The sequence below is a fragment of the Corvus kubaryi genome, unplaced genomic scaffold (genome assembly GCF_017639235.1).
Source record: "Corvus kubaryi isolate FWS band 111438036 unplaced genomic scaffold, C.kubaryi_AGA036_p1.0 64843, whole genome shotgun sequence".
Lineage (NCBI taxonomy): Eukaryota > Metazoa > Chordata > Aves > Passeriformes > Corvidae > Corvus > Corvus kubaryi.
Window position 1 is genome coordinate 134,909 of NW_024581551.1, and position 18,203 is coordinate 153,111.

At 39.3% G+C, this 18,203-nt stretch overlaps 2 protein-coding genes across 12 annotated transcripts in view; one reads left to right on the top strand and one right to left on the bottom strand.

The window, feature by feature from the left end:
- The window catches only part of LOC121672677 (kinesin-like protein KIF18A), a 32,171-nt gene extending 18,735 nt beyond the window's left edge, over window positions 1-13,436 (bottom strand). Inside the window, exons 1-7 of one of the 3 annotated variants that reach the window (XM_042045410.1) lie at window positions 13,361-13,436; window positions 11,990-12,373; window positions 11,166-11,323; window positions 10,141-10,245; window positions 9,065-9,175; window positions 2,258-2,455; window positions 833-1,006 (exon numbers count right to left, since the gene is read on the bottom strand). In XM_042045410.1, coding sequence (XP_041901344.1) covers window positions 833-1,006; window positions 2,258-2,455; window positions 9,065-9,175; window positions 10,141-10,245; window positions 11,166-11,323; window positions 11,990-12,314 — 1,071 coding nt within the window. In that variant the 5' untranslated portion in view covers window positions 12,315-12,373; window positions 13,361-13,436. Of the gene's footprint in view, window positions 1-832; window positions 1,007-2,257; window positions 2,456-9,064; window positions 9,176-10,140; window positions 10,246-11,165; window positions 11,324-11,989; window positions 12,374-13,091; window positions 13,183-13,292 lie in introns of those variants that run through there. The other 2 variants (XM_042045409.1, XM_042045411.1) reach the window with 2 other exon arrangements.
- Window positions 13,437-13,518: 82 nt separating this feature from the next.
- The window catches only part of LOC121672678 (putative methyltransferase-like protein 15P1), a 40,659-nt gene continuing 35,974 nt past the window's right edge, over window positions 13,519-18,203 (top strand). For 8 of the 9 annotated variants that reach the window (XR_006018938.1, XR_006018936.1, XR_006018939.1 and 5 more), the window contains exon 1: window positions 13,519-15,168. Coding sequence is in view for 2 of the 9 variants with exons in the window: in XM_042045412.1 (XP_041901346.1) it covers window positions 14,785-15,168 (384 nt within the window). In the remaining 7 variants the exon portion in view is untranslated. The remainder of the gene's footprint in view (window positions 15,169-18,203) is intronic. The other variant, XM_042045414.1, reaches the window with a different exon arrangement.

The following is an 18,203-nucleotide window of genomic DNA, read 5'->3' on the forward strand; positions in this document are numbered from 1 at the left end:
CACACTGTGTGTAAGCACTACATAGTTACATGTACACTATATTATGAGGAAAGAGATTAATAAAATCCTGACTTGCACAACAAGAATAAGACTGTCAGCTTTTGCTGTCATCTGTTGCACACCCATGGCCAGGACATTTCCCTCAACAAACTGAAAATAATCACATTTACATGTGCAAGCATATTTTGCATTTATTCAGATTAGTTTCACTATTTAATGCCTATCTTGTGCATTTTATTATAAAAGCTGCCATTAAGTATGCAACAAATGGAAACTACAGTGAACCCTGTATTACATAAAAAGAATTAGGAGCTACAATAAAAAAAGATGATGAAAACTAAAATTAAAGCAATAGAGAGCAGAAACAGGACACTCCAGCTTTTCATCTATCAATACAATCTCACTGAGCTACTTGACTCCAGCTGAATTCTACCGGTACAAACCTGGACTGGCTCTTGTACAACTGGCCAGAAATTTCTTTAATATACTTTACAGTTCTCTGAGAAAGTAATAGCAATATACTAAAAAAGGATGTGAATTCTACCAGCTAAGGATTATTTCTAGATTTCATGCTCACAAAACAAACTGTTTCAAACTGGCAGCATCATCTCATTAACAAAGTTATGTTGCTTTTAGGCCAGATCTAGCATCTACTATATATCTGCTACACCTATCACTTAGATAAGGAAGAGTTGACTGTAAAGAAAGATGTAATGCAACAAAATTTTGACACAAAAGTGAAGAAAAATATAATATTCCAAAAGAAATCATTCTTCTTTTAATACTGCATTATTGTACTTTGACAAGAGATAATAGATACCAATATACTCACAGATGACTTGATATCCTTTGCTCGGTTTGCATACTTAAGAGTATTATAGGTATCATCGTAAAACAAAGAAGATGGGCTAATAGCAGCTATCATTATTGTTCGGCAATTTCCTCCAAGAGAATCTTTCAATAAACGAGTAAGCTTGCTGTTTCGATAAGGAATGTGTTTCTTGCTCTAAAAAGAGTAATATATATTTTTATGGTTTAGTCAACTGTACTTTAAATAAAAGTCTGCTTAGAATTTCAAGAGTGACACAAAACATGACAAACAGCCATGAAACTTTTCTTTGACATAAGTAATTTTTCTTAAAATTATCTATACATCTCAAACAGTTTAAATCTCTTGGAACTGTTCAACACCTTTACAACACATGTATTAGCTAGATTACTTTCTGACGTCTGGATATGTAACTCCTATTTTTGTGATGGGGCAACTAACAGAAAATGTAAACTACATTAAACTACTTTCAGTTTACAAAATCATCCAGATTGGGAAGGACCTCTAAAATCCCTCTAGTTCAATACCTCTGCTCAAAGCAGGGTCAGTTAGAGTAAGATGACAAGGACTATGCCCAGTAGGGTTTTGATTATCTCCAAGGATGGAGAGTACACAAACTTTCCAGGCAACACATACTCTGCTTTACAAAGCTACAGAATTTTAATTTCATTATGCTAAGTTTGGCCACTAGGAACCCAATCCCACATCAAATAAATCAATATGAAGATTCTTTCTTATGTCCGTGGTAGATTATAAACTCCACCTTCCACTCCAACAAGATGATGAGGACATGCAGCAACAGGAAGGGAAATAAAATCTGATTTTCTCCTGGCATATTTGAAGGAGGAGTTTGCTAGTTGAGGAGGACAAAGAGTGTCATGGTAGACAATGCACTTGACTCTATTTATGCAAAAGTTCAGGAGGTTTTGCCATTGTCCTACACAATCATACCTATTCCTTGCCTTGAGCTGGTGAGCCAGATCAAGAGATTGACTCACTGCTTTGAGCAGGGATTTGAATGCGAGATCCCAAAAGAATAACTTGGAAGAGGGGCTGTTTTTGCCTGTAAAAGCTTCTTCCCCCCAAGATTAAAGCTTAATTTTAAGGTTATTCATTTACTCATGCAAGCTTCTCTATATATGTTTGATTTTGAAGAAGGTCTATAAGAAAAACAGGTACCATTCATCTTTGACACTATCCTTAGGTAGCTGCACATCATTTTTAAGAATTCTCTCTCTTCAGGACTGTCTTTCAGCTATCACAGACATGATGGTGGAAACCCTTGAGACAATCTTACATGAGAATGATGATGTGAGTAGCACTGACAATGTAAACTATATTATTCAAGCAGTTTAGCACTTTTTAAAACGTTTTCAGAACTTTTATCTTTACTAAAAGGTAAAGACTGCATGGGAAAGCAGCACATACCTTTGGATCTGCCAATGCATTAATGACATTTCCAAGAGCAAGCAGGGACCTGTTAATATTTGTTCCTTCTACAAAACGAGCCCCCTTGGCATTTGTTGCATTGGCACGTTCGGATCCTGCCAGGTCAATGAGAGACATCTTGGCAATACGAATATTTTGATTAATACTAGCTGTTTTATCTTGCTGCCGTAGGTAAATCTACAATTAAAAAAAAAAAAAAAAATTAAAAAATAACCACTTACCAATCTAAGCAATAAGTTAATTTCATAGTGTAACAACTGTTTTTGGACATTTATATTGGAATCCTTGTAATACAAGTTAAATCTTGTAGTACATATCTAATGTCAACAGTCAGTTTGACCTAATGGAAAATAGTCAATCCATTTCTGACACCATTTAAAGTTCCTTGTTTCATGCATTAGTAAGGAAAGAAGCAGAGTATAGTTGCACTGAGTTTGACTGAGGTAGAGTTAATTTTCTGTGCAGCAGCCCACATGTTGCTTCCAGACTTGTGAACAGACAGTGCTGATAACACACACTGATGATGAGCTTTTGCTGAACAGCAGCTGTATGGTGTCAAGGCAGTGGGCAAGAGGTTGCAAGCAAACAGCTGACCCCAACTGACTGCAAGTTGCTCTGAGTAGCCATTGCTTGAGGAATGACTGGGCACTGGTCTGATGGCGGCAAGTAATTGCCCCCCCGGCACTTTCCCCTCACTTAAGTGAATCACAAGGTACCTCCCTTCTCTTGCTTCTGATTCTCTCCTCCGTCCTGCTGCAGAGGATTAAGAGACCAACTGGCCCAGGCTCACAAAGCAGCAAAGATAAGTGAGTTTTTTACCAGGAAAATTAATTTCACAGCTCTTGATTCTTCTGCACTAAAAATGCTTATCACACTCCTGAACTTTAAATTGAAAGAGGTGTTCCTTTTTCAAATGCACGTTTAAGGGGTATGCCATAAAGATATGTATAGGGATAAACCAGGAAAAGGCTGGCCTTTCAGTGATTTAGACTTAATTGTATCTTCCATTAATAGGAAACAACACTCATTTACTGCTGTGAAAATACACTCCAGGATTTTTTCAAATGTGATGCCTCTTGAGGCCAGTTGTTCCCCTCCCATCTTTCTTGAAATTTTCATGGTACCAAGATGTACAAAGAACCAAACGCTTTTGCTTCCTTCTGCTGGTGAAGATGTTCTTTCTTCAGGTTTATAAGGAAGTAGGCAAAGCAGGAATATACGGTCAGTAAGAAGAATCAAAGTTATCCTCACATGGCTTTATACTCTTTCAGGATTCTCTATATATTTCCCCTTCTTCCATGTTGAGTGCCTTGCCATTTGTTTATATGGCTAATGGTTACTGACACATTCATGAACGCCCTTCTGGACAATGAATTAGGAAAGAGCTGTCATGAATACAAGGTGACTGACTAATAAAGACAGTATCTCTCTACTTCTGTAGCTTTAAGCTTTGTGCATGAGAAATGAAGTCTTCACAGTTACCTTGTAACAGGAAACAGATTGACAAGAATTGTGAATGAATAAAATAAAATTCTTATGACTTGCCATGAAATGTAGATCTATTTCAAATACATATGTTTCTATATCAAACAGTACAACTAAGTTCAGCTGTACTATTTCCAGTATAACAGACAAAAACCCCAAGAACCTCAGGCTGAGAACCTACTACCAGAACAACACAGTAACTATCATTAATGAAGTAGGGAAAGGTGGAGTGACAGCCAAACTACGTTGTACACTCAAGCTTTTGTAAAAATTCAAAAGATACAGGAAATGCCCCAAAACAGAACCCTCTCAATAGAACAGTGCGGCAATATGAATTTTCCTCTCAGATGCAGTGATTACCTGACCCAGACAGATAATTTAAACGTAAGACACATGTTACAGTAAGGCAAAACTTGCATCTCTAAAATCAGCTCAGAATGTCCTGGGCCAATATTTAACCAATTTCTGAGTAAGTTTCAGAAAATATCCTGCTCCCATAAAGTTAACAAGAAAAGTAAAAAATACCATATCTCTACAAAAAAAGCAACTCTTAATAGAAACATTAAAAACAAAGGGCAGTTATGACAGCACTGGGGACTTCTCATCACTTACATCTCTGGAAACAATGACACAATTCTGTTATGCAGAATGTCAGGGATTTGTGGAAATAGATGAGAAACTGATTTATTTAATTGCTTGCCACTTTTAGAAATGTACCAAGAAAAATTCTGCTGGTAATAAAATCCAGAGCTTTTTCCTGAGTAAAGGTAAGGGAGATAAGACATCCCAGCCCAGCAAGTAAACAAACAGAAATCAGCAGTTCACTCTGATCTGTCTCTAGCACTGTATCTTGAGTCTTTCTAAAGGCAGCACACACGCACAACAATGCAGCTCTCAACCCAAAGAACTTCAAAAGAAGTCTTTGTGCGATCATGTACAATGCACAACAAGGGCACACCTCAGGGGAAATTAAAAACAGGAAAGGCAATTTCAAACATAAGTTTAAGGTATATAGGAAAACAGAAGCTTTTAGAGTGTCAATGACCTTTGTTCTGTGACATATTTAGAAGCTATTTTTCTTTTTTTTAAACTTTGCTATAGTTATTTAGCATTATCTAAGCCTGCAGATAACTGTTAAAAACTTCCCAACGGTTAAATGCTGTAAGGCAAGGACCAGAATCAAATTTATTTTAATATTTTTCAACCCAGAGTGGATCAAATAAATAATTCAAGGTATTGCTTTGCAGTATATAACAGCAAACAGAAAAAAACCCAAAAAAAAGACACTGCTGATAACAGGACTAGTTTTTAAATATCACAGGTTATATTTAAAAAGAGAAGTCAGAAGAATAAGGCAGTATAGCCAACACCAAAAATCTTTGGAGAAGTCTTTAAGTTTTAGCATATTTGTGATGCCTAGGTTTTAACTTTTATATTTTCCTGATTCTGTACTGCTTAGAGTGTAACTCTGAGGTTTCTTGTAGCTTGCTAATTTCTGCTCACTTGTGCTAGGCAGACTAACAAAGCCTCTCCAGACCTGCTCTCCAAGGTCACCCAGACCATCCTAGGCCCAAAAAGTATAATCAAAAGAGCTTCTAAGGAGGGCCAGCAGAAGAGAAATTACATCACTGAACTGAACCTTTAACTGGAGAATTAACCCTGATATGCAAATGAACCAAACCTATAAAGGTGTGAAGAACTCGTGACCTGTTGTCCATCTTGGGGTTTATTTTGGCAATAGCCTGTGGCTCCCAGGGTGTACCTTTGAAGGCCTTTCAAATAAATACCTATTTTATTCTTTTACTCCTGTCCAGTCTCTGTTTCTGGGAGGCCTCTTAAGGCATCAGTTCTTTGGCACTCCAGATGGGACAACGAGGCTTCCAAAAATCCTCTGGGACTCAGAAACATCCAGCTCAGCTCCCCCCCCCTCGGCTGGCAGCTGGGGGGGGAGGGGCAGTTGCAGCAGTCCAGGAGGCAGAGGAGCTCCAAGAGCCCAGAACTCTCCAGATCCAGCACAGAGGCCCGGTGAGTAACTGAATAAAGGTGGTATTCTGTTGTTAACACCTGAATTAGGTGTTAAGAGATCTCTTGTAGTTAGTTTGGGGACTCGGGAGGGTCCAAGGGGGTTTCCTTTGGTGTTTCCCCTTTCTGTTAGCTTGGTAGCTCCTGAGAGCTTATCAGGGAACGTCCCATTCAGGGATTTAATTTTCCCTGTGTCAGTTTGTTCCTGCCTTGTGAAAAGGTTAGGAGGATTGTAGCCAACACCCTTTGGTACACAGCCAGGTGGTGCAGAGGCTTAGGGCTTAGATCATATTTCCAGCCACAGTTTGTATCCCCAGGATTGTGGGTTCAAATCCTACCTTCTTTAGTTTTCTCTCTTTGCTTTATAGAGGGTTCTTAGATCTTGTTGCTTTATTTTCGCAAATTTTCTGTTTATAAGCATAAAACCATGGGTGATAATATTTCTTGTATGGGGACTGAAGTACCACTGAACACTCCTTTAAAATTTGTATTAGATAACTGGGCAAAGTTGATTGGCAAAGATAAAACCACTCTTAAATTGGGAAATCGCTTTGCTGATGAAACAGCAAAAAGGGCTGCAGAAAAAGGTGTTCTTCCAGTAATTCCACAAAAAAAGATTGACTTGTCAGGTTTCACCCCAAAATATGATCACGCAAACCACAAGTTAATTAAGTTTCTTAAGGCTGAGATCACAGAAAATGGATGGGCTGTCACACCCGCACATCAGGTTGTAGTCCCACCTCTTACCCTTCGAGAGCTAGCTCGAAGAGAACATGAAAGTACACATTTCGGGGTTGAAAATCTTCTGAAACATCTAAAGAAGGTAGTAATAGGAAAGGGAATGGCAGATTTGTACAATCAGTAGTGAGCAGGTGTGAAATCTGCTGCAAAACCAATCCTGATACAAGGAAAAGAGTTGTGTTAGGAGTAACAAAGGCAGGGGATCTTCCCGGAGATTACTGGCAAATAGACTTTGCTGAGTTACCATGCAAAGAAGGATACAGGTACATACTGGTGTTGATTGACACTTTCAGTGGATGGCCTGAAGCTTACCCCTGTCACACTAACACAGCCAAGGAGGCAGTAAAGTTTTGCTTCATCATATAATACCAAGGTTTGGGGTTCCTTTAGGTATGTCCTCAGATAGGGGACCACATTTTGTTGCAAATGTGATTCAAGAAGTTAGCTGAATTTTGGGAATTGCTTGGGGTCTGCACCTTACAGACCCCAAGCAAGCAGTAAAGTGGAACGCATGAATGGGACCCTTAAGGCACAAATTAGCAAAATTTGTCAAGAGACATCCATGACATGGGTTCAGGCCTTGCCTATAGCTTTGCTGAGGATCCGCATACAACCAAGGCGGAGGGATAACATCAGTTATTTATATATATATAACATCATATATTTCCCTATGAAATATTGTATGGCAGGCCATATCAAATTCCACATGTTCCAGGTGAAATTCACATGAGGGGAAAACTTGATTTGCAAAGATATCTAATGGCTTTAGGTTCTACTTTGCAGAAGCTCCAGAATTACATTGTGTTATCCAGACCCATAGGACTGGACACTCCTGCACATCCCTTCCAGCCTGGAGACTGGGTCTATGTCAAGTGGTGGGACAGTGATCCTCTACAGGCCAAGTGGAGAGGACCATTCCAGATTTTGTTGACCACCCTCACCCCAGTCAAAGCGGCTGACAAAGGACCCTGGATTCACTACTCCAGAGTTAAGAAGGCTTCTGCTCCTGAAATAACTGAGAAAACAGAGACTGATACAAATGAAGATGATGTAGTTTAAATGATTTTTTTCCTGTGCTTATTATTTACGCAGTTGGTAACACTGACTCAGGTTTGGAACCAAATTTTGCATATGATTCTAGTCCAGAATATATCCAAAGACATTCCTTTGGATACAAAATTAATAATTGACACGTGAACTGAAGTGGAAAGATCAACAAAATTTGTTTACAATTTGAGAATCAACTTAGATCTTACAACCATCTTTGAATGTTATCCGATGTATCTTCCACATCCTGGTTTCATGGTTACCAAACTGACCCTAGATCACAGACTGTTTGTAATGATTGTAATCATAATTCTTGTTTATAGATATATACTGCTGTTAGACACATATTATTAGTGGATATTAGAATATTTAAAATAGAGTCTAGACAAGGTAGAGGCCTTGTCAAGCCTCTAAAGGGGGGAAATAGTGCCTAGGTTTTAAGTTTTGTATTTTCCTGATTCTGTACTGCTTAGAGTGTAACTCTGAGGTTTCTTGTAGCTTGCTAATTTCTGCTCACTTGTGCTAGGTAGACATAACAAAGCCCCTCCAGGCCTGCTCTCCAAGGTCACCCAGACCATCCTAGGCCCAAAAAGTATAATCAAAAGAGCTTCTAAGGAGGGCCAGCAGAAGGGCCTCCCCAGGGGAGGGGAAATTACATCACTGAACTGAACCTTTAACTGGAGAATTAACCCTGATATGCAAATGAACCAAACCTATAAAGGTGTGAAGAACTCGTGACCTGTTGTCCATCTTGGGGTCTATTTTTGGCAATAGCCTGTGGCTCCCAGGGTGTACCTTTGAAGGCCTTTCAAATAAATACCTATTTTATTCTTTTACTCCTGTCCAGTCTCTGTTTCTGGGAGGCCTCTTAAGGCACCATTTGTACAACTCATTTCTGAAAACTAAGAATCATGATTTAATTTTCTAAAACTTGATCCGTACCAGGATATTAGAAAATCACTTTACTGTAAAAATTAACATTAACCAAAAAAGTAAAATAAGAAAGTACTACTTGAGATTCTTATACTCAGACATATAACTGCATTCTGTAAATTATTTTTCCCAGAGAAATGCTAAGCAACTTCATGAAAACAGAAAGCATTAAAAAAGCCACCAATAACTTTCAGTTTATAACATTACAATATCGAAGTATATTAAAGCTCAAAATTACCATTTTACATAACAGTTATTTCCTCTAAGGAACATATGTTAAGAAGGTATAAGTACATATTTTATGTATAATAAGTTTGAACTATTGGAACTAGAGACCTTTTCATTGAATTCATTTTTTCAAACATAAACACTACGAACCATTACATACTTCTAAGGAATAAGGAGTCAACAAGAAGAGTAAACTGGAAAACTTCAATCCCCTCTTCTCCAAACTAAGGTTCAACACAGTTTAAAAGTAAAAGCTTCCACTGTATCCAAATTTAAACAAAAACTGCAACTCACAGTAATGTCCACCGTTTATTGGCTATATCATCTTACCTGAAAGACAGCATGGGACCGGGAAGAGGAGGCATTCACATCTGTAGGATGCTGAGTTCTATTTTTATTTCCATAATCCAACATCTGAAGGATTTCCTCTGCTGATTTAGGCTTTAAGAGTAGAGCACAAGACAAATGGAGTTTTCTTTTCCATCAATTATAGGAATACACTGATTCTAAAATACATTTACATTAATATTCACCTTCAAAAAAAACCCCACAAACTTAAAATTTTAGCTACCTAGCAATAAGAGAAATGGAGGCACTTTTGAAATGGAGGCACTTCAAACAAATATTCTCAGCTAAAAAGTAGTAAGGTACGAAAAGCAAGCACTTAAGCACAGCCACTTAAATCAGAAAATATTTTTAGTAAAGAATTCAAACAAATCTGAAAGATTCTCCATAGTTAGAATCAGCCTCTTTTAAGAATGTCTGACTTAAATTAGTATATCACTATTTAATCCATTAGTACAGGAAAAGTTCTTTCCTCACAAGACTCAAGGTTTGGGAAGAAGGATGTTTATAGACCTAGCCAAACTTAGAATATTGTTTCCTGTCACAGCATGTAACATACACTAGAAAGCTGCAAGAAAATCGGTCCATAGGAATTGATTTTCCGATTGGACAACTAAGTTCTATCACTGACCTTACCAAAGACTTGCTGTGCTGGCCTGGAAAAGTAATTTAACATGGAACTTTTCAAACATGGTTATTTACAAACAGAAACAACCTTTAGTCTTCACAGTGGTGTAGAGCACTCCAAGATGGCAATGATGGCAAAGCCAAGATGTTTTAGCCAAAAAATAAATCTTCCAAAACTTGCTGGATGAGCATCCAGCCAAGGGTACCGTTTTGATAATAAGGACTGAATGCTTCTATATTTGCATTCAATAAGATTAGCAGGTTTTTTCCACAATGTGCTTTTAACTAATTAATTAGGTTTGCAAGTTACTGATGCTTATGGCCAGAAAAGAAACTCACCAGGAAATTACCAAATTCCATACAACTTTCAGAAGAATGGGGATGTTTCTCAATCATCTCAAGCACATTTTAATTGTCTATTGATATTTACATACCTGATGTAATGTCAGACCTTGAACTACCACCCCTTGCTGGCCATCTTCACGAACAGCCAGAGGCCCAGAGTTGACCAGCAGATCACGTATCTGTTCATTGTAAACCTTTGAAATGGAATTTAAAATACTTTATTAAAATATCCTCCCATAGATGACAGAATTAAACTTAAATAAACAGAAATCACCTGTCTGTTTTAACACTCCTTTAAGACAAAGTAGTGAATTCATGCTGTAATTTTTTTTCAAACATTTTTCCTACAGCGAGCTTAAAATATTCAATTCACTTGATTTCTTTTTAGATTTTAGAAGTAATTCTTTCTAGTAAATAATCTTAGTCTTTATTGGAAAAAAAAAATTGCCTTTTTTTAACAAACCCCAGTTTTGCAACAAGCATGAATCCAAAGCATTTATTTCCCTCCATTGTTCATCACAACCCATACTTCAGCAATATTTCTTAGCTCAAATCTACTTCCATTAAAACTGTTAAATGTCTTATTACTTGGTCTGTGGAAGTATATGGCAATGTAAACTTTCTCCATCTCCTTCCACCCCTCCCAAATACCAACTGGAGTCCATTAAGACTTTGAGGGAGCTCAGAAGATAACCATTTTACTAGCACTGCTCAGCAGCAGTGCCAAAACATTTACTTGTAGAAACAGAACACCACTTTGTTGTGCTTTTACACAATGCTTATAGGATGTTATTATGCAGTCCTAAAATATTACCCTGAAATGATATTTTCTTGTACACATCAACAGATGTTTAGAGGCATGTAATTGATCAGCAAGACACAAGTCATGAACATTCAGTGAATATATTAGAAGCAGTTGTCCTTTATGGGCAGCCTACTGTAAAACAGTAACAGGTGCCTAGGAACACCAAGTTTGCAGAGCACAATACAGTTCCACTCCTGTAAGGACACATTTTGTCAAGCCCCAGAAAGGACCAGTGGAAAGCAAAACCAGCTTGTCTTTATTTATAAAATATGACTTATTAAAAGCAACACACCAAATGCAGGAACTCACCTCTAAATAAGAAACAGCAACATCACATGTTTTATCTTCTTTTATTTGATCCATGCGTTTATAAAGTGTCATCATAGTTAAGTACATGACTCCAGGATCTTCAGGAGAACCTAACATTGTATGCGTCTTTCCAGCTCCTGTTGCACCATATGCAAGCACTGAATTTTCCCCACAAAAACAAGAAAGTAAAAATAATTTATTTGTAAGCTAATCAGGAATGCAAAAGTCAAATGAACATTCAGAGACTTCTGTCATGCTGCACAACTGTTTCATAAACAGATCAAGGTTCTTACTTAGGCTTCACCTTTCACATCTATAATTAGAGAGAGGTGTTTCAAAAAACATTTTTAAGTTTTCAGTTCAAAATTCATTCACTGACATGTTACATGAAAATATTATTTACTTACTCTCGTAACCCTGAGCCATCAACTTACTGCTGATAGCCACTTCATTTCCTCACCACATTCCAGTAGCCAATTAAAAAACCCCAAGATCTTAAAGAGCTCATAAAGTAGGTTACCACACACTCAGTGACACAACTGCTTCTGCTTGAATAACTCTATAGGACTCCCATTAGCACATATATTTCAGATAAGATTCCCAAGGCTATTATAACCTTGACACAAACTTCTTTTAAAAGGAGTAGATCTATCCTAACTTCCATATACTAAAAAGTCAGCCTTTCATACCTATGAATTAAAACACAATGCTTTATTTCTATCTCAGGCTTTTTTGAATGCCTCTGCAGCCATTGGATACAATGGTAGAAACTTTGAGAAATTTATTGAAGTTTTTTAATTAAAGAAGATAAATAGCAAAGTTACCTGTACAGTTATATCCATTTAAGAAGCCATCAATTAGACTTTTGGTAGTGTGCTCAAAAACTTCCAACTGGGATGAACTCTCATCAAAAATGGCATCAAACATAAATTTAAGATCTTTCCTTTGTCTTTTGTTAATGTCCCTATGGATCAGTCTCTTCCTGTTAAAGAAGCTAACTTCTTCCTCCTTTGGGTCAAAGACCAATACATGCTGGTCAATAACATGGACAACCCTGCTAAAGCTGCCCTGCTTTTCCTTTTGGGTCTCTGGACGGACACGGACTACCACTTTCACATGATTACAGACATCTTCCTTAGCAGGAGTCATCCCTTCTGTCCCCCAGCTTCACTTCGAAGACTCTTTCAGATCGAACAGCCAAATCTTTTCTGCAATTGACAAGATAGGTTTTATTTGCAATACAATGCCTTTTACTCTTTCAAACAGTTCACACATTTGATCAGGCACCTATTCTGGATCCACCCACCACTTGTCAGTGGACTGCTCCAGTGGCAGTGCGACTTTGGGAAACATTATAACTGGCCTGAAAGGTTGACTTAATTCAGCACAGCTTTCAGAAAGCCAACTAGCACTTCCCCAGTAAACTCTTAAGTTTATTTTAGAATTTAAACTACTAAATTACGTACATGCTTTCCTTTATAACAAACCAAGCTTTCAGATGAGATATCTGATATTTCAGATTTCTGTAGACCAAAGCGAGTAGTTTCTTTGTTCTTCAGCTGAAAGAGGAGCTGCCTATGTTGCACTCCCCGGCTTATTGATATAGTCACGTTGCACGTAGGTTTAAGGAGAGCTAAAGCGGGATTTACGTTAACGTGCCTTGCATGGGATACAGTAACCGATACCAAAATGGAAATTCCTCTAAATAGCCCATTTTTGTTGTTGACAGGGCTGTTCATTCACCCTTAGAAGTGAGCAGTAACCTACACGGTAAACGCTCTCAGTGACGCTTTTGCCGCTCCAGGGCCAGCTCTCTCAGCCCCCCGGCCGCGGCATAACTGGGACACGGGGAGAGGGAACACCCGGGGCAGGTGAGCAGCGGGGCCGCGGCCCAGGCCCGCTCGGCTCTCTCGGCCCCCTCCTTACCCCATTGCAGACAGCTCTTCCACGGGGCATGCTCCAGGCTCGACCTAGGAGCCAGAGAATTGCCCCTCCATGCCCGCCACAGAAACGCCTGCCCCGGCACACGCCCTCCGGGCCGCGCCCACCACCGGTCTCACCCCGGCATTCACCCTCCGGGCCGCGCCCATCCCTGGTCCCATCCCTGATCTCACCCCCGGCACTCACCCTCCGGACCGTGGCCACCGGTCACGGTGCCCGGTCTCACCCCCGGGCCGTGCCCGCCGCGCACTCACCCGCGGGCCGCGGCCACACCAACCGCCATCCACCGGCTGCCGAATTCAAACACAAGCAGGCCGCCCTCCTCGCCTTCTCATTGGCTGCCTCCCGTGACGTCAGCAGAGCGACGGCGCCAGCGGTAAGCGCGCGGGGTCCGCGGGGCGGAGGCGGCGGCAGCGCTCGCGGGGAGGGACGGGGCGCGCTCGGGGCTGCCGGGCGCGTGGTCGGTCGCTGGGTCGGTCGGTCCGCGTGTCCCGCTAGCCCGGCTTGGGCGGGGACAGCCCACAGCCTCTTCCTCCCGCACCCCGCCGTGGGGCCTGGCGCGGGCCTGGGTGCGGGCTGCTCACGCTTCTCCGGCTGCCTCTGATAAAAAGTGTTAAGAGGTGGAATTTTAATCCTCGCTGCCTTTACCTTCTGCTTTAGTACAAGTCCCGATCTTCAGGCGGCAGCCTGCAGTTGTGCTCGAGTGCTGCTTTAGACGTGTGGTGTTATACGTTTTTTGCTCACTTCTAAGGAAAAGATCTCCAGTTGTGTAGAATGAGGGTGGTTGTAAGCAAAGTGTGTCTCTCGTGTTAACCACACGTCTTGGGCTCGTACCAGTGTCGGTCAGTGTGAGTAGGATGGTGGAACACACCTTTAGTGGTCTAACCCCAGGCAGCAGCCTAGCCCCAGGCAGCCGCTCCTCACGCCTTCACCAGTGGGACTGGGGAGAGAAGGGGAAGGGTAAAAAGGTAGAAAACTTGGGGGCTGAGATAAAGAGAATTTAATAGGGAAATCAAAAGCTGTGCAGACAAGCAAAGCAGAACAATGAATTAGTTCCCTACTTCCCACGGGCAGGCAGGTGTTCAACTATCTCCAAGGATACAGGTAACGGTTACTTGGGAAGACAAATGACATCACTCCAAACATCCTCTTCCCTCCACTCTCTATACGGAGCATGATGCCATTTGGTCTGGAGTATCCCTTCAGTCCAGTTGGGTCACTTGCCCCAGCTGTGTCTCCTCCCTGCTGTGTTTGGCAGAAATCCAAAACACAGCCCCATATTAGCCACTGTGAAAAAAATTAATCAAATTAACCACCCCAACCACAACCAGCACAGCATACCATGGTAATATGTGTGTTTTCTGGAGACGCACTGTGGTTTGTTGCAAAACCTCACATCTGTATGTCTGTTCAAAGTTAGAATGATATGCACTTTCAAACTTAAAGTAGGGGGAATTACTGCCCAGATGAGGCTTAAATTATCAGGAGAGTAACTTTCTCAGCCTATTCTTATGCAGGCAAAATACTGGTAGCCACTGGCAAGGTAAATTCAAGAAAAGCATGTATCTGATAGTGAAAATAATCTGCTTATTGCTTGAACATGATTGATTTGTAGATAATATTGAAAGTTCTGAAAACGTTTTGCTGACATGACATCTATAAAGCTGCCCAACTTGGAATGTGTATTGCTTTACCTATAGCATTTCCACTTTATTATTTAAACAAACACACTATTTCAAATACTTGTTTGAAAGTAATTCCTGACATGTACTGCTCTTATAGGTCGATCAACTCCAAAATGTTATCTCAATGTCTGTGCCAAGTTTGCAAATGTTTGTTTCTGCGCAACTTGAAACTGGAGTCAGTAAAGGTGGCTAGTTTGGCCAGAAGGATCCATTCTTCATCAAATAAGCTTTCTGACTCGGAGTCAAAGGAGCAAACTGTCCGGAAATGTGAAACTGAAGAGTTGCCTCAGAGTACAGAAAACAGTAATTTTGGAAGACTTCACATACCAGTGATGCTGGAGGAGGTTGTTAATTGTTTATCCCCCCAGCCAGGTCAGGTGAGTTAAATGATTGATTAACATTTGTGATCCATTAACAGTCCAGCAGAAAAATTCGTGCAGTGTAGGGAAAACTTTTGTTTAGAGAAATAAAGGGATGCTCTTAAACAATCAATTGTAGCTTTTAAAGGTTCTAAATTGTTTTGAAGTTCGAATTAAGACTCTGTATTCAAACTAATAAAGTTCTGGTGTCTGTATGCCTGAATCCCCAGGTAGGTGGTATTTGTTAAAACTGTTGAATTTGACTATTCTGTTGCTTTTGTGCTTGTCTTTCTGAATTGCACTTGTGTATTCTTGCGGTTATGTTAATTACTCATAGTAGTGGGAAGTTCTCATATAGGGTTACATCATCAGTTTTTGAAGAACCCTCTTCCTCTTGTATGAGAGGCGGTAAGTATGTAGGTTTTAAAAATGGTCATCATCCCTTGTTCTGAGACAGTTATTTCCATGGTTGGAGGTATTTCCTTAAGATATGCTTTCACTGCATGAGGTGTGCTGCAGAGGTACTGTAGGTATAAAATGGCTCTGTGGTACCAGAAATGGTTTCGCCTCATTAGCATGGAACTAGTACAAGCCTTCATATTTGGGTATGGTACTGTAAGTAGTGTGCTTTTGTTACCTAGGCTAGTTCAGATCTTTACACTGCTGTATTGATATAGCTACATAACGTGTATAGTCCAAGTATATGGTTACACACGTCCTTGAACAAAAATGATACACAGTGAAATGTTTTTTGTCTGGGTGGTGTTACTATTCACTTGAAAGGATATTTTATATAATGCAAATTCTTAAATAATGTTCACATTTCACATACTTTCATCTGGGATGTTAGTGCTTATGTTAGCTTCATAGAATCTTACTAATTTAGGCCTATCAATGTGTAGTTTTACTACAAAGACTGAAACAATAGATAAAGAAGTAGAAAGGTCAAAGTCTGTGTATGTTTTTATTTTTATTTGAAAACGGCATCATCCAACAGTGGCAAGTTTGAGGTGGATTCAGTGATGAAAAATTTGCAGTCAAATCTTGTTGTGTTGCCTTGTGTATCATTTTAAGTCTTTGAAGAAACTGAAAATGCAAATAGTGTTGATACACGTTTGTCGCTGTTGTACCGAGGACGGCGAGAAGAACGACACAGAATTCAAGTCCAGGACAAAATGGGATTATTTAATTAATTACAAACTCGCTTATATAACTTGGTTTGCAATAGAGGAATGATATGATTGGCCCATTGATCAACCACCTACCAGAGTGATTGGCTGAATGGTATAACACCCATTTCCAAAATATTTTTCCCAGTATACCAAAACATTTCTGCACCTGCGAGACAGTTTACAAAATCTGAAATCATTTCCCAGCTAGTCTGCGTGAGAAGGGAGACTTTCACAGGTGGCTGTAGAAAGCTAGAAAATTTCTCTGCTAGCTTTTTAGTATCCACACACATTAGCATACACATTGCTCTTGCATGTGTCCTACTATTGAAGATACCTAAATTAGAGAAATACATAAGGAACTTTTAGTTCAGATTTCATTCTCATGTCAGAACGATGGTGACGTTTTCACACATTAAATGAACATATAAACTGTGATACACTATGTGAAATATTTTTTTCAGTTGCGTAAGTTTTTACTTAGATAAGACGAGCCTGATGAAGTGACTGTTCATTAAGCTCTGTTGATGTAGAAAAACCTTACCTGGAAACAGAACTTGTAAAAGAAACTATTCAAGGTTACGAACTATGGAGAGTAACTATTACTGCCCCTGAAGATTTTTTTATAATTTAAATATTTATGGATGTAAAATAGCTTATTATTGGGCTGGGATTTTTTTCAGGTCTGTGTATACATGGTTTTGCAGATTCCTAAGCTAGTAGTGAACCACTAATGACTGCTGTAAGAGAGCCCAAGTGTGTTTACCTCAAACAGAAGCATTTATAATACTGCTAACCTGTTCAGCATGACTGAAACTGGAAACTGTTCAGCACTTCCATTTTTCTTTTTCTGTATGTATTTGCAGCACTTTCTGAAGCCTTTAAAAATAAGTAGTGTGCAAGAGGATGCAATGTGTCAACTGAGTTTTGCTAGTGTAAGTGAAAGTTTTAACACAGGTTGAGACATTTTCTCACTAACCTGAGTGGTGGTAATCAGTTTGTATTAATATGGTTATCAACTGTGAGTGTCATATAAATTAACATGTTTATAGTCATGACAGGGAGGTCTACGAACACTTTATTTTGTGGGCAGGAAAGGTAGTGCTCTGATCTTGAATTTAGTTTTTCTGCTTTATTCTCTCCTATGCACATAAAGATTTCCTTTACTTAGCTTTAATAGAGTTATATTCTTTGTTATAAAATAGCTGATTTGGGCCTCTATTTCTTCTTGTGTCTTAAGACAAGGAGTTGCCAATATAAAGAAAATCTAATTAGAAAGATGATGTTCTCCCTATAGTTATGGTCACTGAATGGGATTTTCATTTTACTTATAGAGGTTCTTACAAAAATAAATGTTACTTAAGAGTGAGTCACTGCTGAGATAAAATGTTAGTGCCCTCCTACTGAATATTCTTGTTGACTGTGTCCTTTGGGAAATCTGTTTGTCAGGAGTTTGAGCAATAATACTTCCATTTATCTTTGAATCTTCTTTTTATGCCTTGTTTCGCAAAGTCCCTGTAGTAGTCCTGTCTTTGAAGCAAAGACTACAAATTAGTTTTTACTAATCTACCTCACTTCTCAATGAAAAGTCTGTTGCAGTAAGTCCACACATAAGTAATTTCCTCTTTTAAGTTTACTGTATTGATTACACTACATTTTAATCTTCTCAGTCCACAAGTGTTGTTTGCAAATACCTGACCAATGTTTTTGCAGTTGTCTGGACAATTCTCTCTTCTCTTAAAGAACCCAACATATTTTAAATCAATGTGTTTGGGCATCCAGAAGCATGTTTCCCCAGTTTTCAGCCTACTTTTTCCTATTTTTTTCCTTTGCAATAGTCCCTTGTCTTTTAAACAGAGATGTGGATCTTTTCCACACACTGTG